This window comes from Panthera uncia, chromosome B1, assembly GCF_023721935.1.
Source record: "Panthera uncia isolate 11264 chromosome B1, Puncia_PCG_1.0, whole genome shotgun sequence".
Lineage (NCBI taxonomy): Eukaryota > Metazoa > Chordata > Mammalia > Carnivora > Felidae > Panthera > Panthera uncia.
The window spans coordinates 199,038,122-199,063,156 of NC_064811.1; the positions used below are offsets into that span (position 1 = coordinate 199,038,122).

At 51.7% G+C, this 25,035-nt stretch overlaps 1 protein-coding gene across 3 annotated transcripts in view; it reads right to left on the bottom strand.

The window, feature by feature from the left end:
- DLGAP2 (DLG associated protein 2) overlaps positions 1-25,035 on the bottom strand; it is a 386,235-nt gene that overhangs the window by 35,107 nt on the left and 326,093 nt on the right. For all 3 annotated transcript variants that reach the window (XM_049631829.1, XM_049631830.1, XM_049631828.1), the window contains one exon: positions 21,288-21,507. In XM_049631829.1, coding sequence (XP_049487786.1) covers positions 21,288-21,507 — 220 coding nt within the window. The remainder of the gene's footprint in view (positions 1-21,287; positions 21,508-25,035) is intronic.

Sequence of the window (25,035 nt, forward strand, 5' to 3'; positions counted from 1 at the left end):
ACACCCCGGGGCCACGTTCTGCTGCCGTGTCCATCTCGTGGCGCTCAAGGACCGTGACACCCTGGGGTCAGGCACAGCGGAAAGATCCACCCAGGACGTGGGAGCACAGCCACTCCTGGAACCCACTTCCAGCCTGGCCGCTAAATGGTCACAGTCATCCTCAGACATGTCCCTAACCCTACCCCCAGATGACGAGTCTTCCAAACGTATTGAGTGCCATTTGGCAAACCAACTGGACCTCCCGTGTGGGTGGCCTGTAAATAAAAACAAAGTTCCGGAGTGTTTTAACGTATGTCCACGACCACAGGAAAACCTCACGTCGCACCTTCCCACCTCATGATGCTACAGGGGGTGATACGAATTCTCGAACGGGTTTCTGTGTAAAGATGCGCAGGTGAGCAACACGCTTTGTTGAGACGCTGGCTAAGGCTGGGCAGTTCTTCCCAACCTGCATAAGGACCGTGGGCTGCACGCAAGAGCGACTTTCTCTGGGTGGCCAGAGAGAGAGTCTTCACGCTGTGTCGTGTGCCCGCACGCGGTTTGAACGGCCGCTGCGGCGGAGGCGTGGTTCAGCGCCATCAGCGCGGCATGTGCGGAGCAGCGGACCGCGGAGCCAGCTCGCTGGCCACCGGAGAGGCTCTGGATCAGCTTCGGCGAGTCACATTCTGAGCGCGTCTGGGAGACTCACGTTCCTCCGCTCGTCAGCACAGCCGACTACCGGGGTGTTCGTTAGGGCTGCTCTCGTCTCCTAGTAAACACTGCAGGAAGTATGTCCAATCTGACACTTTTCCTGTTGCTTAAAACAAATCAACTGCTTCCAATATAATCACGCATTTTCCCTGTCAGGCCACCGAGTTAATTGTGTAACAACAGAGTCAGCTTGAGGTGTTCTATGGATGCTGGGCCCAAGGACACCCCGAAAGCTGGGCCGGGGCAGGGGGTGCAGAGACCTTGCAGTTCCTTCTGTGTGGGCACCGAGGTCCCATGCATTCCAGGCATCGTTTGAGCGGCCATACTGTCAGATCCAAGGTTCCAGTGAACACTGAGCTTGAGCCTGAGACTCTGGCGCCTCCGTGCTCACCATCAAATTGAAGGGAAGGGCAAAAAGACCACAGTCGGCACCAGAGCCTCACGGAAGCCTGAGGACAGACTGACCCCGGGGTGACAGGGAGGGCTTTCCGGAGGAGATGGGCTTGGGTGGGGTCTTGGCGGAAGGACAGAGCGGGCCACGTGGGAAAGGCACAGCAGGTGCGCCCCGAGGGTGCGCGTTCCCCTGCGTGGACTCTCAGTGCTCGATACCGGAAGCCGTGTGGAGTGGAATCAGAATCAGTGGGTCAGGAACTACCGATAAAACTGCTCTCATTTAAAAGGTACTCTACGGGGGTGGGGTCCCCAGGGGAAAATGGGTGATGGGCACTGAGGAGGACACTTGATGGGACGAGCACTGGGTGTTGTACGTAAGCGACGAGTCCCGGGAATCTACACTGTCTACGCTGTATGTTAGCCAACTTGACAATAAATTATGCTAAAAAATAAATAAATAAAAGGTACTCTACGGTTTACTGTGGCTCTCCCCAGAGGTCTGGAGGCTCTCACTCAGGGGACAAATTGACTAATTACATGAGTTTTCTAGGGATACTATCTTGTTCCTTAAAAGTGTCAGAGTTTTCTTCGAATTATTTATTTCCAGGGGAAAATATCAAATGGCCATTCTACTATTCTTTCTTCCCCCAAATGGAAAAAAAAATGTGCTTTAACGTTCATACACTTGCCTTGATACACTTTAGTATTTTAGTATCTTGACGTAGTAATGCGGTCCTGGCCGGTGATGCTCATAGCTGGGTACCCTAAACTCGCGGTGGCCGAGCAGTTACAGAATCTTGGGACTCATAGACGAGGACACACCGGCATCTCTCCCACCAAGATTTCTGCAAAGGGAAATTCCGTTTCTAGCTTCCGTTCCGGTCTACTAGAGCTGAACTAACTCTTCCTTGCTTCCGACATACAGTTGGGTAACCGTGTGATCTTGGACAAGTTAAATTCTCTCGGCCTCAGCCTGCTCATCTGTGAAAGGGACTACTCAGGATGTCTCCTTTTGTGCTGCTGTGGGGATGGAAACACACAGAAGGCACGTGCAGACGAAAGCGGCCAGCAAGGGCAGCCGTTGTGGCATCCGTGCTCAGCGGACAGAAACAAGTGCAAACAGCCACCACGAACTGGGTGCCATCCCTGCTTCTCTGCAGATTGTTACCAAGTGTCCATACGGATATTCAGGAGATCTGACCGGGGGTGTGCGCCCGCGACCAGCACCAGCTGGGGGAGGGGGCTGCAGCAACACCACGCTGAGCACTTCACTTCTCATGCAGGCTTCTGGAAACCTCGCCAGGTAGGCGGCATTTGTATTCCCATCTCCCAGGTGAGAACACAGAGGTTCCAATGGGTTGAATCACTTCCCCGAGGTGAGCCAGGCAGCCGGTGGCAGAACTGGGAGAGAAGTCCCCCTCCAGTTACTGGCGGTAATGAGCCTTTTTTCTTTCTCGGACCACGTACAGAGCTGTCTGATTTCTCACGGCTTGATCTGATTTTATTCCTCCACAGTGCACGGAAGCCCACCGGCATCCTTGCCCGTCGCAAAGGGGACTGGGAGAATCATTTATTGTTTCAGCGAGAATTTCCTCTTAATTTAGTCAGTTCCAAATTTTCGAAAAAAAAAAAAATCAAAATACGTTTGGCATCGGAAACATTGTAGATTGTCTTCCCACTCTGTGATGCAGATTGTTTGGAGGGACTGTTAACTAATGGGATTAAGACCCAGACAGAGGAAATTAATTGTAATTATCTCTCAATTCTTCAAGTGATGGAAACCAGTGAAAACTATTTTTGGGAAGAAGGCCTCTTATATTTTCTTCATCGCCTAATGAGAGATTGCCGTGGTTCACGGGAAGTTCGGAGGGGACGCCGAGAACGTTAGAGCGTCCACATCACAATAGCATGGGAGCACAGCCACGCGAGGTTGTTTCTGCCCTCCGGCCAGTCACCCTTCTGGCAGAGCACGCAGGTGTGGCCTCCTATTCAGAACTGAGCACGGGAAAGTCTCGTTCCCTGGTCTAGCTGAGTAACAGTGGTGTTTAATGACTGTCCCGTCTCAGCACCGACCGGCCATCTGGATAGAGGGAGATGATGCTGTCACTCTGCTGGCACGTGATTTGCGGTCACAGGGCTGGGACAGCAGGTGCCACTGCCGGCCGAGAGACCCAAGCCCAGCCAGCTCAGACCACAGCGTTCTTTGCTGCTTGAGTGTGAATAGGAAAAAAAAATCCTTGAACGCATATGAAAAGATTTCTGTTTGTACAAAGTTTTTGTGGAAATAGCTCACATTTGGTAAACTTTTACTAAGCCTACACGGTATTATTATTTTTGATGTGGATCACTGTGTTTAAACCTCCTGAAGTCCTAGGAAGTGGGAACAGGTTGGCAGCTCTCAGCCCCACAGATAGTCAGTGGATCCCTGCGGCCTCGCTGCTGGAGTCTGTGAGCGGCCATAGCGAGGGGGGCGTCTGCCATCCTCTGGGACATGCTCCGCGAAAGTGCCCATGGTGACTGCCCGCCAGAAGATCACTTCCCTCGGGACATCCAGGATGGTTACTGGAGGGCCCGGGGAAGGTTCTGGGGGAATAATTCAGGATCTGAGGAACCCACACCCCCACGCAGAAGAGACACATGCGCTGGTGGGACGTTGTTAAGCCCTGAAAATACTTATACTTGTCCACGTGATTCCTTTCTAAGGGCCCCATGAGAAACCCACCACAGACTTAATAGAAATAAATGGTACTTAATGTTTTGAGAGTAACAAATACTGTATAAATTAATATCATATGAGGAAACAGATTTAGAAATACACATAAAAACTCGCAGGCACCCAGATATCAGACTTATTATCACATGTTAGTACGGAAGTCAATGAGATTTGCATTTTAAGGCATAAGATAGGCCTTTCGTGTGCATTTTCAAAGTCCCTACAGCCTCTCCCAGTGGTTCTATACCCATCTGCGTGTTCCCCCAGAGGGTCCTGAATGGGAAGTTTAGTATTCAGAACAGTAAGTTGCTTTTATATTCCTGGTTAATTGAATGCTTTTTAATTTTATAAGTTAAAAATTACCTATCAGTCGTGAGCTTTTGGTAAATAAAACTGCAGTACATACAATATTTTAGGTAAATAAAGTAATATTGAGACAGAATTTTTTAAAAATGGAAGTAAATCAGTATTTTCATTGCTACATCGATCTGCTCTAGTGACAAAGATTTGTTGGTACCTACGATCTTGTGGGCTAGAACTGTGTGTCCTAAATGGTGTGTCGCAGTGAGAATTAGAAGCTTGGAAATATCGTCGAAGATTTAAAATGATCATCGGATCATGTTACTTTACCGTCAAGAATTAGAATAAATAATTAAAGAAACAATCTTAGCCACTCAAGAAAAACATTCAATTATTCAGCTGGATAGTCTGGGGATAATAATTGACTCCGTTCCGTGTGTGGGAATACACAATTAGAATATACTCACCGGAGCTAATAATTATTAATTATGGGCATTGTTACCTATCATTTTCTATATGTATGTCAGGCAAACCTTAAATACAACTGAAAACTGAAAATTTAATTTAGCAATAAATTCTGCTGAATTCTCTGCCAACAGAGAAAGGTTTCCAAACAACCACAGAATATTTATTTAAATATAAGTGACCAAGTAAGAATTTTGAAATGAAAATGAAATGATTACTTAACTTAGTATCTTAAGGTATCTGAAGACCTGACTACTGTATTCTTTTAAAAAATTGAGTTCAGGCATGATGTCCTTTTGTGTTTAAAAGCCTGTCATGGATTTCTTTCACCACATGCATAACACTCTGAAAATCTGTGGTTGTTGTTCAAGTGGCTTCCTAAGTATAGGGAGAGAGGTCACTATATATGTTTTCTAATCCAATCACCCGGTTAGTTGGGTTTTGCTCATGTCCCAGAGATCAGGTGAGTTGGTGAGAGTCACCCCCAGACACGGGGGGGCCAGGGAAGGAGGCTGCCCTGAAGTGCCTCCCCTCCCGAGTGCACCGTGCCAACACAGGCCTCTGTGCCACGCAGAAGAGGCTAACCACCTGATTTAATATGGAAGGAGTCATGCACATAATTTCGGTAAAATTCCATTAAATGCAAGTAGTGAGGCCTGATGGAGATTGCCTCGGGTGGACTTGTTCTTCCTGCTTAGAGGTGAATAAATGAGGCGTGTAAAAATGTACTTTCCCAGATACGTTTGGGGTTGAGTTAACCTCATTTGGAAACCCTTTCAAAAGGGACTGCCCAGAGCCCTGGGTGTAAATGGCGGTTAGCAGGGAGGAGAAGGCAGCGGCTGCGGTGCTGACCCTGGCAGGTGGGGGGGGGGGGGGGGGCGTGCCCACCACACCTGTGTCCGCAGACTCCTGGCTTCCCTCTCGGGCGGCCACATGAGAAAGGCTGCGTGCCAGCCTGCTGCGTCCAACAGCACAGCCACTAGCCACTTTTAAGTGACCTAACTTCTTAGGGCGCCTGAGTGCCTCAGTCAGTTAAGCATCTGACTTCGGCTCAGGTCATGATCTCAAGGTGCCTGAGTTCAAGCCCCTTGTTGGGCTCTGTGCTGTCAGCTCGGTTACCGGACCCTGCCCCAGACGGCACAGCTTCGGGACATGCACACTGGGCTAGAAGATTTTCGTCCCGCAAAACGAACACGTGAGTACGCGTGCAGCCATCTGTTCAACAGATGACTTGAAGCAAACGAAATCGGCCATCAAGATGTGACCTTAGGTCTTCAAAGTGTTGGCTTAGCAAATCTCTGGAAGGAGAATCTGGGGAAAACACCTTCCCGTTGAGGTCCGCTCACGAAGGAGATGCCCTACACTGTGGTGTGGCTGCTGAGTCATCTCAAATGTGGATACATCGTGACTCCAAACACATGCCTACTGATCCACCCACACCTGGCGTCCCCCACACCGTTTCCGAATGCAAGCCAGGCAGGCCATTTGCAAGCCAAAAAGGAAATTTAGAAATTAGCTTTCTATCGTGTAAAGCACAAATGCGTAATCAAGATGAAGTATATCCCACACGGCAAGCAGCACCGGTCTGTCCGAACGTAATAGCCACACTTAAACTCACCGCCCTCCGTTAATTAGAGCTTCAAAGATAACAGCATAAAAAGAATCACAGCAATCAAGTCCACGAATGTCTAAATGAGAGTCTGGATGTTGGAGAAACTAAACTTTGAAGGCAAAAGATTCAACATAAAAGATGAAAGCTATTTTGACACTTTAATTAACGCCAGTCTCCAAACATAAGTGTAAATCAAGCAGGACGCAGAAGCCATATCCACACCCACAGACAGCGGTTTCCCTGAAGTTACCAAAATGATGTGGGCCGCCCAAGTTCTGGGGCAACGTTGATGGGCTGGCAGCGAAGACATCTATTTCAAAAGTGTTAATTGGCAAGAAATTATAGTCTAACCAGCACTTAACGTCTCGTAGACAGGAACATAGCGATGACAGCTGTGTCACCGTCCAAGGCACTTCCTGTGTTCGTTTTAAATAATTAAAATTCACATTACATAATGAGAACTTGGATTTTCCGCAGAAAATGTGTGTGTATTCATTTCCACTTGGGACGTTTAATTGGGAAAGCCGTCTACATTAAAGTCGCACCGGCATGACATTTTTACTGTAAAAATTTGGAGAGCGGGGAAAGATTCTCAGACGGCGTTTTGTTTGACAGTGAAATTGTGGGTTTTCACACCTGCACGTGGAAACAATGGTGTGTGGCTGACGGCCTATCTCAGTTAATATACCCAGAGGCGCTGCTGTCTCTGTTCAAGGAAAAGAAAACGACCTTCCATGAAAAAGTTACTAAACCGATAAGGCAAATGCCATCTGCAAGCGTAAAAATAATACATGACTTGTGACTTGCTCACACTTGTGGGTGCTCAGTGAACACGTGCTAAATACTGCCCGCTTCCCCCCAGAACGGTTCGGTAAGAAAGTCGGAAGGCCCCCACTGCATAGGTAGGGGTGACATACTCACAACCTCAAGGTGACTGTAAGGAAATACGGTCATCCATCCTGAAACACGGGCCAGGCCTCGACAAGTGCCTTCTGCGCGCGTCTCGTTGACAGTGAACGGTCAGGTGGCCGATGTCGGCCGTGCCAATAAACCAGAGCTCCCCGGCCAGGGGAGCTTCTTCGTGAGCTTCCCAGCTGCTGAAATCCATCGGCAGCATTGGTGTGAGCTAGCCGAGCACGCACGGCGCGTGCGGCCAGACAGCTGGCGGGGCACAGGGCACTGAGGGGGATGGTGAGCTCTGTCGCCTGAGCCGGACCTCTGTCCGGCGGCTCTGTCGGGGGGAACAGAGTCCGGGGGCTCTGTTCTGGCACCACCGTCAGGAGCCCAGGGGCTTCAGGGCGTCCCAGTCGCCCGACAGACTCACAGACCCGGTGCAAGGAACACGGACGGTGCAAACACGAGTTTGTGTGCAAGCCGGTCAATGAAATGCCTGCTCCAAATCGACCCTGGTAACGGTGCCCTGGAGAGCACAACGGAGGGGCACCTGGCACAGCCATCTGGCGTCCTCCACGGCCCCGCGGCGAAGGCACATGGAGAGAAAGGCCGGCATGGAAACTGCCGGAGGAGTCGTCAGGGAGCACGGCCTCCAGACGAGGGCACGGAAGGGAAGGTGTGCAGGGGCCCGAGTGGCGAGGTGCTGAGCTTTCCGGAAACTGCTCCCAACACTTCCTCCGTTTGCCGGCTGACTCCCGTCCCTGTGTCCCCCTTGTGTGTTATCCTTCACTGAGGAGAATAACCTGACCTTGCCTTCTGGAACTGGAGAAACAGTGATGCGATTCTGGGGTGAACCCCAGAGACGTCCTCCAGGGGAACCCAGGCAGGGGGCTTCCGTCACGACTGTGTCCCTGACGTGGACGCGTCACCTGCAACACGCCAGCTGTCAGGACACTACAGAACAGACTGTGTCCCCCCGTCCCTGCTCTCCTGGTGGGCTGTGCTCTCCTAGGGGCGGGGGTGATACGCCGAACCAAAGCAACATTACAAATATACATTAGATTCTCAGGTCACAGACATGACGTCTCCGGACGGGCTCCAAGTGCAACTTCATTAACATGTTGGAAAACACCACACTGTGTGTAAAACCTGGCCTACTTTTCTGCCTAAACTTAGCGTGCAGTTTAATAGTCCATTAGCACCAGGTGAGTGCAATTATTAAAAAAAAATGAGAAGCGCAAACGTCTCTAAATTCCACACCTGCCTGTTAATGAATGCAAGGCTAGAAACAAGACCACCTTAATTCTCGAAGGAGGAGGGGAGATGAGCGGGCTAATGGGGCCGGACAAAACACAGCCCCCCGGCCCCGGAGGAGGCCTTGTCAGGGAGGCCAGGCTCCCCAAGCGGCCTGTCAATGCTGTCCTGCACCAGGTGAGGGGCCGATTGAGCGTGAAACCCAAGCTCTCCCGCAGCCTGACAGCCCCCGAGAGAAGCAGACACCCCCCATACTCTCCCCCTGGGGGCCGTGCACCTGTTCGCAGTGAAGAGGGACAGCAGGGCCACCTGTGGAGCCCCCGGAGGCCGGGGCCCCGGGCTGGAGAGGGACAGCTGTGCAGACCACGTTCACGAGGAACTGTGTCCCGCCTGCCACGTGCTGTGGTTCCTGCTGCTTCCACCTTCTGGGCAAGCGTCCCAGCTGGGGCTTCCTGGTCTACACTGTCCCCAGGGCTCTGCCTCTCTGGGGAGGCACTGGAGTCCTGAATGGTGGCCCGGGGGAGCTGGGTTCCCTGACCCAGGGCTTGAGCCGGGCTGAAACTGCCGTTCACACAACACCGAGGGTTCTGGCTCCACTGATGTGGCCACACTCCTCTCTTGTGGACCAGGGGATGCCCGTGAAGACGTGCCACACGAGGCTAACGGGCTCCAAGAGTCTCAGCCGCATGCTGGTGCCCTAGGCTCCCGGCCCTTCTGAGAGGGCAGAGGTTGGGGATTCGAGTGTCTGCAGAGTCTGATGACCTTCGTAACCCAGAACGGAGACCTCGGGCTGTACACTGGAGATCGTGAATGCCTTTCCATGTTAGCACCGTTCCCCCAAATACCGGCCACGTGATCCCGAAGTCATGCTGAGTGCGGATTTTCCCGCTGGGCATGCGCGTCTGAAGCAGCAGTATCAGTCCCAACATCTGTACGTCCGCCTGCACCTCTGCAGACGGAGACTCCCTGAGGATCTCTCGAAAGCACACAGTATCTGCCCCTTGCACAGCCCCAGATGCCAAAGTACCTCATCTTTTTTTAGTGCCATTTGCCAGAAGGTAGGTCTTTTAGGAGTACCCTTCCAGAGACAACCAAATCTGAGGGTGCAAGAAGGAGCAGGAGGGAGCAGGTTCCTGTGTCCTCACAGTTAGGATCTAAGATCCAAGCTCGTGCCGCAAATCTTCAGAGAAGCATTCGACTCTTCTATGAATCATAGAACCTTTTGAGATCACTTAATATTTATCACGAGCAAGGACTGAATGCTGTGCAGCCAGTGTTGGTGGCGAAGTTCCGAACACGATCATTATCCTTCCGTCTGCCCACGAGTCTGGAGTACCTAGCTCTGCTTCACCTTCTGTCTCCTTGCACTGCACGAAGCACCTCTCCGGTATGTTGCACAAGTTAGACACGAGGTAAATACTTGTGGCTTTGATTCAGCTGCTGGTGTGACTGATCGGACGGAAGCCAGCGAACGGCCTCCTGGAACTGGTACGCTGGCCAAGAAAGCGCCAGGTCTCCAGTATAGACGGAGACAGTTTCCAGACGACCTGAACACCGGAGATGGAACCCTCTGGGTCTTCTCCGCGTGCGGTTGCTGCTGGGGCCGTCAGCGGCCCTGTAGGTGCCCACGCCAGCACGGGGCTTCCCCTTGATCCGCTGATGAGTCTTTTCCTGCTTAGGTGTCTTCCTTACACTCCTGAGAGCACCTGATCCGATCGATCACTTCAAACCTCCTTATCTCTTTCCTCCGCAGCATCCAAAACACCACAATGGAGCAACAGACGCATAAATATTCCCCAGGATCAATCCTGGGCCTTTCCAGCCCTTCTGTTCATCACTGATGTTTAAGAAGCGCAGCCTGGTCCTAGATCCTCATGGCTGTGTCAGGAGGAAATACGGCAATGTGATGAAATATTGTAAAGGGGAATGCTTTACGCACGGGGGCATGTTTCCTGTCTTCCGTTTGACGACTTCCTCACCACGTGTATCCACAGAGGCACAAATCTCACGATCCAGGTCCTTACGCCTAAACCCAGTTCACCGTGTGTGTGTGTCTGTGTGTGTGCAGCACTCTACATTTTCAGCGTCTGAACAACAGTTCACAGAGTAAGCTCAAAAATAATCCACCTCATTCAACCTTTCCTCCAAACTGGGGACCATTAAAAAGAGCAAACATACCCTGTGTGGCCTGATCCCACTACTAGAAATAGGTGATAGGCAGCTAACACTCGCAGAGTTTTCAATGGCTCTGGAATCTTCCTGAAGGCAAAAGGAAGTTAGTGATGGAATTTTTTCTTCACTTAGAAAAATTTTTTGACATATGTGTGTTTCCCTTTTGGCCATCTGGGACTTTAGAGAAAGGTGGTTCCCTCAAATTCGGTTCACATGCCTGAGTAATTCTTATTGTGCAGGGTCACAGGCAGTGTTCTGTAGTTAGGGGGCCATGGAGGGCCCGTTCTCAGAGGCGTCAGATGTCGTCTGAGGAAGGAGTCACCAGCACGGCTGCCCATCCTGGAGAGGCCTCTGCTTAGGCCTGCTCTGCACAGTAATCTTTAGGGTATAACTTGCTTGTCTCTCTCCTACAGTCCTTCCCACCACAAACCAGCTCCAGGGTTCCACTTCTTGGGGGTTTTGCTGGGGGAAGCCAGCTCCAGGGTAACCTTGGCCTGATTTCTGTGACAGCCTCGATTCAACAGGGAGAGTGCCTGGGGGTCTGGGTGGCGAGGCACGAGAGCAGAGGCTCGGAGGAGGGCAGTGGGAGCCGGGGAGAGGCCCCCGTGGGCCTCTGGGCAGCCGCAGTCCTGACGAGGCCCCGTGAAATCCACGAGACTCGAGGGGCCCCCTCTGCAGGGACGCGGGGATCTTGGTCAGCTGGCACCGGGATCCCAAGGGCCTTGCTGCCTTGTGGGAGCCGTGCCATTGTTTCGGCCCCGGGCTCACCCCAAAATGACGGAGGCTGTGTTTCTTGGTGTGTCGGGCACGAGGGTGAGGCGCTCAGAACTGGGTTGGATTTATTTAAGAAAATAAATGACCGTATTACTCCTTGCACGTCTGTGTGGTAGATGGTCGAATCATATGTCACACAGACCATCTAGAGGATGTGTGGGTGCCTGTCAACTGGGGCTGCCCACAGAAGCAGATCTAAAAGAAAAAGACCCATCTAGATGTTGGAGATAATAGCCAAGTACATGGGGGGAGGGCTTAAATATTGAATTTAAAATATTAAGTCAGTGCAAACTGTTCATGTAAATGGATTTAAATATTTTATAAGCTGTAGATTCTTAAGTCCATTATTTATGCATTCAGCAAATATCCATGGAGTCCTGTGCCGTGTGGGGTAGATGAGGAGATTGGGGGGCCCTAAATTCACCTGGACAGTCTCCCCAACGGCCTCCAGCACAGGCGTGGCCTTCGGTCAGTCCTGGGAAGTACATTAACTAAAGATAAATGATGGCCTGTAAACTGAGTTTGTGACTGCTTCGGGCAGGATGTCCCAGCTCGTCAGTACCAGTGCTGTTGGAAATAATAATGGGATTTGTGGTTGCCAGCTGGTGTCATTGGAGCTGCTGGGTTGAGCCGGAGACGCCTCTGTGACCAGCTCACCGTGACAGACCCCCGCCACGAGCAAAGCGTGGGCTTCCCATGCCACGGTGCTTTGCTGCCACACTGGGGGTGATATGACACCTGGGACGAGGCATGTCCTGTGGGACCAGCAGTGTCGGGGGGAAGAAACCCACCCCTGGGACTCCTTAGGGTCCATGTTGTTACCCTGGTGTTGGGTGTGACACAGCCGAGGGAAAAGCTATCCCGCGAGGGTAATCTGTGTGAGTCCGACAAATCCCTCCAGCCATGGAACGTGCAGGGTGATTCTCGTGTGATGCATGCAAGCCCTTCTACGTGTGGACCCTGTTCTGGATGTTTTCAACAGCACGTCTGCCCACTCCTAACAGGTGCCTGCTCTCATAGCCCCTACGTTTCAGTAGCGGAAGACAACACACAAACAAAAAGCTCTGATAGCAATTGTCTACAAGAAAACCAACGACTACACATATGGAAAACTGAGCATATCTGGCCTCGCTGCTGTGGGGAGAGACACCCCACCGTGACGCCTGGCGGCCAGAGCGCGTCACACCCACTGTGACGCGTGGTGGCCAGAGCAGGGCGCCCGACCTTCCCGCGAGCTCTGACCCCTCAGCAGCGCAGTGCCCACTGACTCCTTCTCAAGATAACGTTTTAACCCCAGAACATAAAATGCAGAGGATTAAAAGGCCTACGCAGAAATACAGTCGTCAGAGTTACCGAACCTTTGCGGTAACGTGCGCATCGGTGCAGTAACGAGAGTGGCGTCAGGACTAACAACTGCTGGGATTTCAAAGCCTGATGAACGCAAAGGATGTGTTGAGACGGCGCCGAGAACTGAGGGTTGTCGCCGTCTGAGTCCCGTGCTGACCAAGTCACGGGGAGGTGGGTGTGTTGGTGCGTAACCGAGGGGACTCCTCCAGTCAGAGGTTACTAAAGACAGAGACCCGCTATTTAACCCACCTACGTTCACGCAGCCTCGAGTCTTGAATGTATTAGGGACGCTTCGGGCCCTGGCCTCCACGTGGGACATCAGCTCCGGAGCAAGTGGCCGCCGACAGAGCGACAGGGTGCGGCCGCCTTCCTCCTCCCAGTGTGGACGCATCCGGGAGAGCGCGACGGATGCTGCGTCCCTGGGACCACACGCCTTTAACCCCGCAGACCTCTGCAGCCCCGGCCGCCCGCACCGGGCGAGCCCCACAAGCCGAGGCTGTGTGCCTTCTGAGCGTCGGGTCACTTCTGAAGCTTGACCTCTCTCTCCCTTCCCTGCGGGCTCATCCAGCACTCACCCCTGCTTCTCCTTTTTAAACTGGAGCTTCGTGTGCCTTCTGGCTCCCTCTGCCTCTGACAGGCCTGGCTGACTAGCCCCCTCGCGTGGCACACAGTCCTGGTGGCCGGGACCCGATCTCAGGCCCCGGTGTGCGCAGCCAGGCGGGATTTCCTTGGCTGCCTTGTGCCCACGGCCGCGGGGAGAGTGTGGGCTCTGGAAGGTAGCAAACATCCGCGCCCCGTCCGAGCCTCGGCCAGACTTTCCCACGGGGAGCCCGTCGTCCTGGAGGCCAGCTCCCTGCAGCCGCGTAACACCTGTCACCTGGATATTTCTGAAATTAATGGGGTTTTTAACACTTTTGGATACCTGTTTATGTCACAAATGTAGCTTTTGGACATCCGTGACACCTTTCACTTTATTTTTTATTTCATTTTTTACAGTCTATTTATTTATTTTGAGAGAGAGTGAGAGGGAGAGAGACAATCCCTGTGCTGTCAGCACAGAGCCCCACTTGGGGCTCGACCCCATGAACCAAGATCACGACCTGAGCCGATATCAAGGGTCGGACACTTAACTGACATAGCTACCCGGGCTCCCTGACATCTTTCATTTTAACGAACCCTCCCCTGTCCCCAGCCATGAGGACAACAGTTTCTGATTTAGCTTTTTAACTAGTAGTTAGTTAAACTACTAGTAGTCTGAGCTACCAGTCTGACCGTTTTAACTAGGGAGCCACAGAAGTACGCTGGGAGCCCACCGTATGGGCTGGGGCTGTGTGAGAAAAAGAACCACAAAGGGAGGTCCATGTACGTTCACCCAGAGATTTGGCGTGAGGAGCCGGCTCACGCAGTATGGGGGCTGACCAGACCCAGGGTGTGCAGGGAGAGTCAGCACGCTGGCGCCCCGGGAGAGTGGATGCTGCACTGGCCTGAAGCTGGGGGGCCAGAGACCCGGCAACAGTTCACGTATCAGTCCAAGTTTCCAGGGAGCAAAAAGCTGATTCCCCAATTTGAAGACAGGCAGGCAGGAGGAATTCTCTCCTACTCATGGGCTGGTCAGCTTTTCGTTCTAGACAGGCCTTCAACGGATTGGATGTGGCCCACCCGGAGGGCCCTCTGCTTTCTCCGTCTACCGATTCAAATGTTCACTCAGCAGAAAACAAAAAACAAAAAACAAAAAACAAACCCTCACAGAAGCACCTAGAATAGTGTTTGACTAAATGTCTGGCTCAGTCAAGGTGACACAGAAGGTTAACCGTCAGGTTAATTTTCCAACATTCCTCAGAACAACTACGCTTTCGTCCTCAACCACCAGCACAGAGCAAAACTCCACCGGGTGTGCCGACACAGCGGGAGGGCCGGAGTGGCCAGGACGGGCTGGAAGCAAGAAGCCTGATTCTCTTCGTACACGGCTGATGCTTCAAAGGGTAATTTTTTGAACTACGTTTTATTTTCAACCTAATAGTTAATACAAAGTGCATGTCAGGTTCGTTATAATTAGGGGTAAGAAACTTCCATTTAAATTCATTTTTACAAATGGGGCACCTGGGTGGCTCAGTCAGTTAAGCGTCCGGCTTCGGCACAGGTCATGATCTCACGGCCTGTGAGTTCGAGCCCCGCGTCGGGCTCTGTGCTGACAGCTCAGAGCCTGGAGCCTGCTTCGGATTCTGTGTCTCCCTCTCTCTCTCTCTGCCCCTCCCCCGTTCTCTCTCTATCTCAAAAATAATTAAAAAAAATAAAGTGAGCAGTTCTAACTAACGCTGACATCAGTACTGTAATTCAGTCCATCCTTTCCTTTGCTTGGGTATTTTTTTTTTCAAATTTTAATTTAAATTGCAGTTAGTTAACATATAGTTAACTAACCAAAGGATAATTTTTTTAAAAAAGGCTCATCCTCCAGAATCTAGGAATTCCTAATCAGAAACCATACCATTTTTGAGTAAGTCCAAAATTGTCACATTAAGTAGTTTTAAGTGTCTCTTGGAACCCATAAGCAAAGAAAGGAATTTGAAGTTACAAAAGTAACAAATGAATCATAATTTTTAAAGTGCGTTTTAAAGATAGCATATGTGAAATTATTAGGTCTGGATAATCATAAACTCAAAGGTATACATAGGACTTTCTTTTTTTTTTTTTTTTTTAATTTTTTTTTTTCAACGTTTTTTATTTATTTTTGGGACAGAGAGAGACAGAGCATGAATGGGGAAGGGGCAGAGAGAGAGGGAGACACAGAATCGGAAACAGGCTCCAGGCTCCGAGCCATCAGCCCAGAGCCTGACGCGGGGCTCGAACTCACGGACCGCGAGATCGTGACCTGGCTGAAGTCGGACGCTCAACCGACTGCGCCACCCAGGCGCCCCTACATAGGACTTTCTGATCAGATTCTTCTCATTTCTAACATTAATTTATATCCTACATCATCGTACAGAAAGAAAACTAAATACTGACTTTTGGAGATGTGATTTAAAAGCATTGCATTGCTACAGTATTGTCTTTCCTGAGAGAGGAAAAGTATTTTCTTTTCAACGTTCTCAGGATGTTTTATGAATTTTATGTATTTTTATAACTTGTCTCAATATAATGCTTTTTAAACTAACATGTTATAAGGAATAAAAGCTATAATATCAATGTTTTTCAAATATATTTATGAGATGTTGTAAGTATATGAAATAATGAATATAACCATAGCCTCAAGTTTTGGGCATCTAATATCTCTACATCTTTAAAAGGAAGTTCATTTTAAAAATAAATGAATGTTGGGATTTCTTGGTTTTAATAAATACTTTTTTGTTGGAACTTGTCTGATCAGGGAGTGGGGAGGAAGGAGTTTATGTGGCACCTAAACTGATTAGGAGAATGAATCACGGAAGGCCTCCTGGAAGCAAGGATTTCACAGTTGCATCTTAAGGCAGAGCTAGGAATTACATAGAGAAAGCCAGGGGAGCGAGTTCTGGGCTGGCCAGAGCGTGTGCAAAGCTCGGCAGTGAGAGGGTCTCAGGTGAGTGGGTACCAGCCGAGGTGACGGGGAGCTGTGGGGAGAGCCTGGGTCAGGTCACCCAGGGTCAGACGGCCCCACAGGGGATGGCCCTTCACTCGCTGCTAACAGGAAGCCGAGAGAGAGGGTGCCAGGTGGGTATGTTTGCGTCGGGCTATGATTTATATTGTATTTAACTCTGTTCTATTAATTTGGGGGGGCCGTATTTTTAGAAAGAAGATCGTAGGAGTGTGGAGTGTGGGGTGGGCACGGATGGGAAGTCCAAGAGGGGGGCCAATTAGAAGGCCATGCAGAGGCCCAGGGAGCACGCCACGGGCGTGCAGCACAGAGGGGTCACGCGATGGAGCATGTGGCTATTCGCAGGGCACGCGAGGCAGCTTCCGTGGCCCCCACCGCGTGGTTGAATGACTCCCTGGCCCAGCTATCGGCTTACGCACGCAGGCACTTGCCTCCTTGTTCACCCCCGGGTACTCATTTTACGGGGTGTGAAGGGACCAGTTTGTCTGGCTTCCTTCCAAGAAGTTAAACAACTCTTAGAGTAACTAAGGTCGTCGTTGCTGTCGTGATGGCGGCACAGAATTTCCCGCGTGGATCTCTGACTCAACTGCCACGCACCTGTACCCTCCAACCTCCCCCCTCCCCGTTTTAGGCAAGGGATGAACTGAATTGCAGACAGTCGTAAAGAAGAATCCTGGACCGTGAGTCTGGGGTCTGTGGGTCTAGTGTCAGTCCCACCATGACTCATCCCCTTGACAAGTTTGGACGGCACGACGGGGTCGCTCACACTGCTCTCCTTTGTGGGTGAGCGGATGGGTGCATGTGTCTAAGAGGCGAGAAACACTCGAATCGCGGTGCTTTTGGAGGGAAGGGCACATTGCGTTCTTGGGGCTTGCCCGCCACCAGCCAGGTAAACTGAGGGCCCCCTCCTCTGTGTCCAGGTAACTGTCTGCACAGTTTCGCTCACTGGTCCTGAGGGTGGAGGCTGTCTTTCGCTCGTTGACCCGGAGGTTATATAGTCCAAGGAATCACAGGCAGTTAGAATCGCACAGACTATGTCCCAACATTTCCGTATCCAGGCGGCGTATCCTGACTTCTTCTGACGCGCAAGTCCACAGGCCAGGGGGAACCGCCACGTAAGAGCTCTGCAGACACATCTGCTAACCTCCACGGATCTCAGCACCATGGCCAGACCCACAAAGGATGCGAACGTCCCAGTCTTCATCCCTTGTCCCCGAACCTCAGACGCCACACGTGGCAATGAGGTCAGAGACGTGGCTGTGGCAGGACGTCCGCTTCCAGGAGAGCATGGAGGAGAGCCCTCCACGTCACCTTGCCACAGGTCAGGGGATTCGCGACACTCCTGGCCGGGAGCCTCGACTGGATTTGGTTTCCGGTCAGCAGGAGGAGCTTGGATTTAGTACACGCCCAGCAGAGCAGTGGGCACCCCATGCTTCTGTGTGACTGAGAGGAAGATCTCCTGGCGTGGTTCCAGAGAAGACCCCCTCCATCCATCCGTCCATCCGTTCACGCATGCGCCAAGCCAATATTTACTATAACGATGTGGTAGTCCCGTTAGGGTGGTCTGGATGCCCACACCCCCAGATGTCCACATCTAATCTCTGGGACTATAACTACGTCACCTTACACGCCACCCTTGGGTCGTGTGGGGCCCGATGGCATCACAGGCCCTTACATGAGGGAGGCAAGGGTGCCAGAGTCCGAGAAGGAGACGCGGTGGGTGACGGAAATGGGCCGTGTGGCTGGGGGCGTATTAGGAAGGCGGTCAGACCCTAGAAGCCAGGACATCTTGGAAGCAGATTCTTACGTGCCCCCGAGGGACAGGTTATTATTGAAATATAAACAACAGGATAAAAATAAATTTATGGCTGTTTCCTCTGTTCATGCTTTGTATGGATTTTCCCTTTGTTTTAATGACTTCTAGAATCAGCTGTGACACTTGTTGAAAGAACTTTTGACCCAGAGAAAAATCATTATAATCTTAGCATTTTCCTCCATAATATCAATGACACGCTCTCCCTAGAAAAGTTGGGTGAAATGCATATTTAGACAAGTAAATCTTTCTGATAAATCATTTCACCGACGAGAAAGAAACCATGTGTGAAATGAAAGTTAGATGTTTTGAAAACCACTCCGTTTAAGGACAGGACACTAATCGATAGGTGTATTCCTTATAATGAAAGACAGTGCAGGAGAAACGTGGTCCACGCCTATCGGGGGTCCCTGGACAGCACAGGAACGGACTCTGTTTCGGCTGAATCTCCACGTGCCTTTAAGGGCCGAGGGAGAAAACAGGTGACATCCAGTCACTCCAAGCCAGCCACCCATTCCTGGTGGCGCCCACCTGTCAGTGTTTAAAATAGAATGTCTGACACATATTTTCACATTCTTAACAAACTTTTCATGCACATATTTGGTACTTAATGGCTACTAGATGCATATTAAAATCACATGTTCATCCTTGTTCAAGGGGACGTAGCCTCATGACAGCAGCTTCCACTTTTCAAGCCGCAAAAAGAAACATATTTAAATACATATTTAAATACATCTGAGACTTCCAAATAATCACTGTGAATGATTTTGAAAATAGCTTGTTTTGGAATTATTTTCAAGAGAGTTTTAGAACCATAAAAGAAAATCAATTTGCCAAAATAATCTGTCTCTCTCCACACACACACACACACACACACACACACACACACAGACACACACCTACCCATGTAACTATGAAATGTCAACGTTGCTCTACGATCTTCTAACTATTTTAATATAAAACGACAGATCACATTTTGCCTCGAAGATTCAAACACGAAGCTCTGAATCAGATCAGAAGCTTAGCGGGCGTTTACATCCTGTGTCGTTGGATGGTTTTCCCCCAAACTTTTGTATTTCTATGATGTTGCAGGTAGGGATTTTTCATTCATCTTATTAACCAGACAACTGCTGCACACCCTCCCAATTCTATCTGGGAAGTGAGATTATCAATATACGCAGTGTCGGGCACCTGGGTGGCTCAGTTGGTTGAGTGACCGACTTCGGCTCAGGTCATGATCTCATGGTCTGTGAGTTCGAGCCCCGCATGGGGCTCTGTGCTGACAGCTTGGAGCCTGGAGCCGGCTTCGGATTCTGTGTCTTCCTCTCTCTCTGCCCCTCCCCCACTCATGCTCTGTCTCTCTCCGTCTCAGAAATAAATAAACATTAAAAAAAATAAAAAAAAAATGCAGTGCTTAGGGTAAAACCGGAAATGGTGGAATAGTGACCCCTTTTCCGTTTCTGCAGAATGAGATTCCCAGCAGGTCACCTGCTTCTCAGACCCTTCCCCAAGTCTGCACCCTGTCCCCTCTGGCCTGGAGGAGATCTTGGCTCAATAACTAGGCCAAGGTCTGGTAGAAACTCCGGAGGGAAGTATGTTTTGGGACTTATTTGGTGCGTACATTTTGGGAACACAACAACATGTTCGGGAAAATGACACAAATCAGAATTTTAGTGTGAGTTCTGCACTGGTTCTTGCGTGATCTCTATGAAAACTGTCTTATTTTTATTCTAGCATAACGACAAACACGATAAAGTCATTTTCTGCCAGGTAATTATCGTTTCAAAGCATTTCTGAAGACCGCGAAAGGGCCTGTCACTTGCTTATACGAGACATTCAACAAATATTGGCGAGTAGATCAGTAAAGGTCTCCAAAAGTGTACTTTTTAAAAGGCAGTGCTTGTGAAGTTCATTACCTCCCTAAGTTCCTAATGTGGCCATTTCCCACAAAGGCCACGGTGTGGGGGGTGGTCCACGACCTCGCTGCAGGGTGTCACAGACTTCCTAAGATACAGGGCACCTAGGAGGAGGCCTGGAGGCTCAGCCCCACCACCCACAGGCCCCATCACAGTGGCACATCTGTGACAGATGTCACACGGGGCATGCCCACGGCCCTGCCCTACCCTCTCCACAGAGTTGTGCTTTGGGGACGCGGCACCCCACGGTGCTGTGTGCCTCTTCCAAACACCCCAAGGCTTCACGGTCAAGAAGTGTCACCAACCCTCCACTTGGGTGCCCCCCGCCACACAAGATCACTGAGGACCCACACACACATGCCCTTTGATAAATTATTCACAGCTACTTCTGAAACCTGAGATTCGGCAAGTCGACAAGCCTGAGATGCTCGAGGGCCGGCATCCTGAAACAAGGCTGGCGTCCAGGGTGTCCTTTCCCGTCTGCTGCTAGCCAACCACGTGCCGTCCTCTCCTGAGTGGCAGGACGGTGGGGATGCCCCTCCCTGAGCTGCCGCAGCCCTCCCTCCTCCTCACCCTGCTCCTCCTCACCACCAGGCCCCCACAGCTCTCTTCTCAGACTGTCCCCTCCCTGCTCCGACAGTGTTCAGATGACCTCGCTCCCCAACTCTGCCCGTTTCTGACTTTCTCCGCTTGGCCTTTATGTGGGGCTCGGCGAACGTTTATTGCTTGCTGTGTTTTATGGTTTCTCCAGGCCATGTATATTCATTGTGTTACAGAAACAGTAACAGCTCAGGGAAATACTGGGCGCTGATATTTCGTGTAGGTGGTAAATTTTCAAAGGGGTGGATATGGTTTTCCATAAGAATGGAAGCAAACTGTGACACTGAAGGGGATGATTAGTGAATTTACATGAAGGAAGGATCTGCTCCAAGCAGTGAATCATGTTTATGGATCTGCCCACCAGGCGGCACTCGGCACTCAGACCGGAGGAGAAGGTGAGGGAGCCCCGGAGTCACTGCACGTCTGCTCGAGTTTTACTGCAATCTATTAAACCTTGGTATTTAAAGCACAGTCACTTTCTAAATGTCAGCCCTTAAACTTTTTTTCCTGCAGAAAACTTTACAGAAGTTATACCTGGTTATTTGCAAGAACTTTGATACCTAAGAGATTGCATTCTGAGAAAAAGAAAGGTTATCGACAAAAGAAGTGTTTCAAAAGACCGTCGCAAATAGGAAAATGGGACAAATGCAATTTGGGAAAGTTACCAAACGTTCGGAGAGTGTATCGCGTGTGCGGCGAAGGTGCACCTGCTCCTCCCGGATGGAGACCGCACCCCTGCATGGTTCTCACCAGGAAGGCGGAAAGGGCGGCTTTACCTGCTGTGGACCTGACAGTTGGGGTGGTGTTGGAGGGCGTCATCACGGGAATACATTCGTCGTCCTGGGAGTAACCAGCTTGGATGGCTCGGAGGTAACTGTGGCTGCGCGTCCGGAAGCATCCGGGAAGGTCCAGGGCGTCCATGGCCTGGGATTCGACTTCACTGAAGACAGATTCACACACCGACTCGAACTGCCCGTTCATCTCTGCCTCGCTCATCTGGAACAAGAATGCACAGGTGATGGCGAGATGTGGCCAGGTCACGGGAGAAAAAGAAAGAACAAAACTCACCCTGACCTTGAGGTACTGTCTCTTCAGCAGAGTTAATTGGAAATTGGCCTTGGGGCTCCATTAAGCTGAGGGAAGGGCTTTTACTGGGTTATTTCTCACAAACACTAAGAAAAATGTCACTTCTGAGATGTTACTGAAATTCTGAGGGCCCCTGAGGGTGGCTGAAAGGGTGGCCTGCTGGAACCATCCAGGACAGAAGACAGGACGCGGGTGGAGCTCGGCACCTGGGCGGTCAGTGAGCACACGCCGCTGGTCCCCCCTCCGTCCCGACCCCGGCGCCTCTGTCACCATTCCAGGCTGTCCATGGCCCAGCAACTCTAGGAGCTGAGCCTGCCTCTATGCATCATCATGGAAACCAAGCACACATCTGGCAGGAAGCTCATCTCCTTCTCCCCAGGGGAGCAGCAGGACCGCGGGTCCAGGAGAGAAAGACACGGCCAGCGGGCTGTCCATTGCTTCGTCACCAGCCTGTGCCATGTGCATCCTGCCCGTGCTGCTGCTCGGCCTGGGATGTTAGGAGACTCACTTCCTTTGACAATTTAGCAGGTGAAGTAATAATTTTCACGCCTGCAATTTAATTTCCAGGTATAGAGTCACCCTGGGAACCTAAAAGGTCCAAATGTGTTAAGAAAACATCGAGGCTTTGGACAGGCGTGGGATTGCAGGTGCCGGGCACACAGGGGCACGCCCATCGGGTTGGCTAGAGGGACTTTGCATGGGGTCAGTGAGCGCTAGCAGGGGACACACTTTTCCTGCCATTCCTGGGTAGTGATCCTTGCGCGTTTCCCAAGAGCCAAACCTACAGGCTTCATCTGGGTGCCCAGTGAAGGGAGGTGCGCAGGAGAGCCAGGATGAAGAGAACGGAGTGCAGAGCAGATGAGACGTTAGGAAAGAAAAGCTTAATGGCTTAGCCACTCGTCGGTGAGGACGGGAGGCTCACGGGTCCGCGGGCAGGGCTCTCGGGGTGGGTCACGTGTTAGGCTGAAAGGGACGTTGATAAATGAGCCCTCCCCGGCTACTCCTGTGTTGGGTACACCCCTCGGGGGAATCACGCGTGGGTGAGCACGTGTGCATGGGTGGGATGCTTGCTGGTGAAGTCCCTGTGCACCGGCCGGGGCTGGGAGGGGAGGCTCAGTGCACAGGGAGGCGGCGAGGGCTGAGGGGGCACCCCGTAGCCTCTGCTGTCCCTCCAGATCGGTACCCGGCCGTCCCTCCTGCCCTGGGCGTTGGGAGGGGCCCACGCCGCCCGGGATGTCTGCCCCGCTTCTCAGGTGGCTTCTCCACACCCGGCACCCCCTGCTGTCACCGTCCTGCCTCCGTCCTGCACCTGCTGTGTCCGCCTCTCACACACCAATGTCCCAATGTGCTATCCCACTGCCCGGAAGGCCACCCACGACTTCCAGAACACCCTGCGTGATGCTCACAGATAAAGACACCAGCTCAGTACCTGTGCTCTGCCTGTTTGCAGGGTGAAAGCGGGCGAGAGAAGCTGATCTCCCTTCCGACAGGAAGGAAAACCTGCTTTCTTCCAGAATCTCTAACTGCAGACCTGGACGTGGCCCTGCATGGCACCACGTGGGGCTCCTGACATGCTGGGAAATGGCTCCCTTCACAGAGCGAGCGTAACCCTCTCTGGTTCTGGAGATGGAGGAGGAAAGTGTGTGTGTGTGTGTGTGTGTGTGTGTGTGTGTGTGTGTGCGCGCGCGCGCGCGCGCGCGCGCTCGTCAGCGGGGAGGAAGGCAGGCCGGCTGCCTGGCCCCCAGTGTGAGGAGAAGAATCTCTGGGTCGCATCGACAGAAAAGACCAGAAGAATGTTTCTGAAGTTGGAGAGGGGCAGACAAATCAGGGTCAGGACAAAGCACGACACTCCCATCATGACAGCCTCACGTTCCCAGTGACGAAGCTTGTGGGACACACACCTGCTGGGTTGAAACATGACATTTTCTGACTACACGTTTCTTACACTCTGTTTTCCCTTATGGGGAATTATATCAAGAAGCCTCAGATCGTTTCATGCCATTTATGTCAAAGACCCACATCAGACAGCCTGAAAAGGCCAAACTCTGAGTGATGGCGCCAGCGTCCCCAGCACCCTGGCCGCGGGGTTTCGCGGACCCCCTCCTGCAAACCCACTGCGGGCCAGGAGCTCTGTCCTTGAGGCAGGACACCATCACACCTGCTCGTGCATCTTAAAGGCTAAAATCTCAGCGAGGACCACTTGGCTAGTACTTCCAGCTACAGAAACACATCCGTGAGGTTCTAGAAATGAAGGTAACTCATTTCTCCCAAATAGAAGTAGTTGAGAAGGATCTCAAGACTTGGTCCAGAGAGGACCTGAAATGCTCTGTCCTCTGAGAGCTGATGCGTTCACCGAGCCTGAGGGGGACTGGGAAAAGTGGGTGTCGTTTTACGTTGGGACTCAAAGCACGGCTTGGTCCCCGGGAATCCCAGGAGGGTGCCAAGCCAGTGGGGTAAAAGCTATGGAAGACAATCAGTGTGGCCTGAGGCTTCCTCTGTCTCCCTTTGTGAACTGTGAACTCAGAACACAACCGGGCCTGCTTCTGGAAAATGTGGGCACGGAACAGCCAAAGCGGGGCAAGCTGGGAAAGTGGGGGTGACAGGGTGACTGTCCAGTCTGTGGCAGAGCCGGGGGTGGGCTCTGCAGACGTCATGACAGATGGCGAGCAGACACGGCCCCGCACGTGGCCGCCGTGGAAAACAGGATGGCGGTTCTTCCAGAGATTAAACGTAGAACCGCTGTGGTCCGGTGAGGTCACTTCGGGATATTTACCCACAGGAACTGAAGGCAGGGACTGGGGAGGACATATACTTGTAAACCCACACGCACATGGTGGACTGTTCTTGTGATGTGGACGGAGCGTGAGGGCACTTGCCGGGGGAAAGAAGCCAGTCATACAAGGAAAGACGCCGGGTGAGTCCGCTGGCTGGAGGTCCAGGGGACTCACGTCCACAGAGACACGGAGGTGGTATACCGCACCGGGGACACCGGCCAGTGTTTGGTAGGGACAGAGTCTGCATTCTGCCAGACGGAAGAGGTCTGGAGATGGACGGTGAGGGGCACTGTCCGAGCATGTGGCACCGCTGACCTGCACACTGAAACACGGTTAAGATGGAAAGTTCTGTTACAGATATTTTACCACAGTTTTTAAGAATTTCCTTTAAGAAGGAAGCCATCATAGTGCCAGAGAAGGTTTTTCAAGAGGAAGAGAGAAAAGGGGCCATAAGACAGTGGCATGGCTGGAAGATGTGGGGAAGGCAAGTGTGCCTCCTCAGCCAGGATGCAGAGGTCCCAGCGATCCCACCACACCGGACCCCCAGCACCACCTGCAAGTTCTAGGACACGCCGGACCTCCAGCACCACCTGCCAGTTCTAGGGCACGCCGGACCTCCAGCACCACCTGTCTTTTCTAGGACACGCCGGACCCCAGCACCACC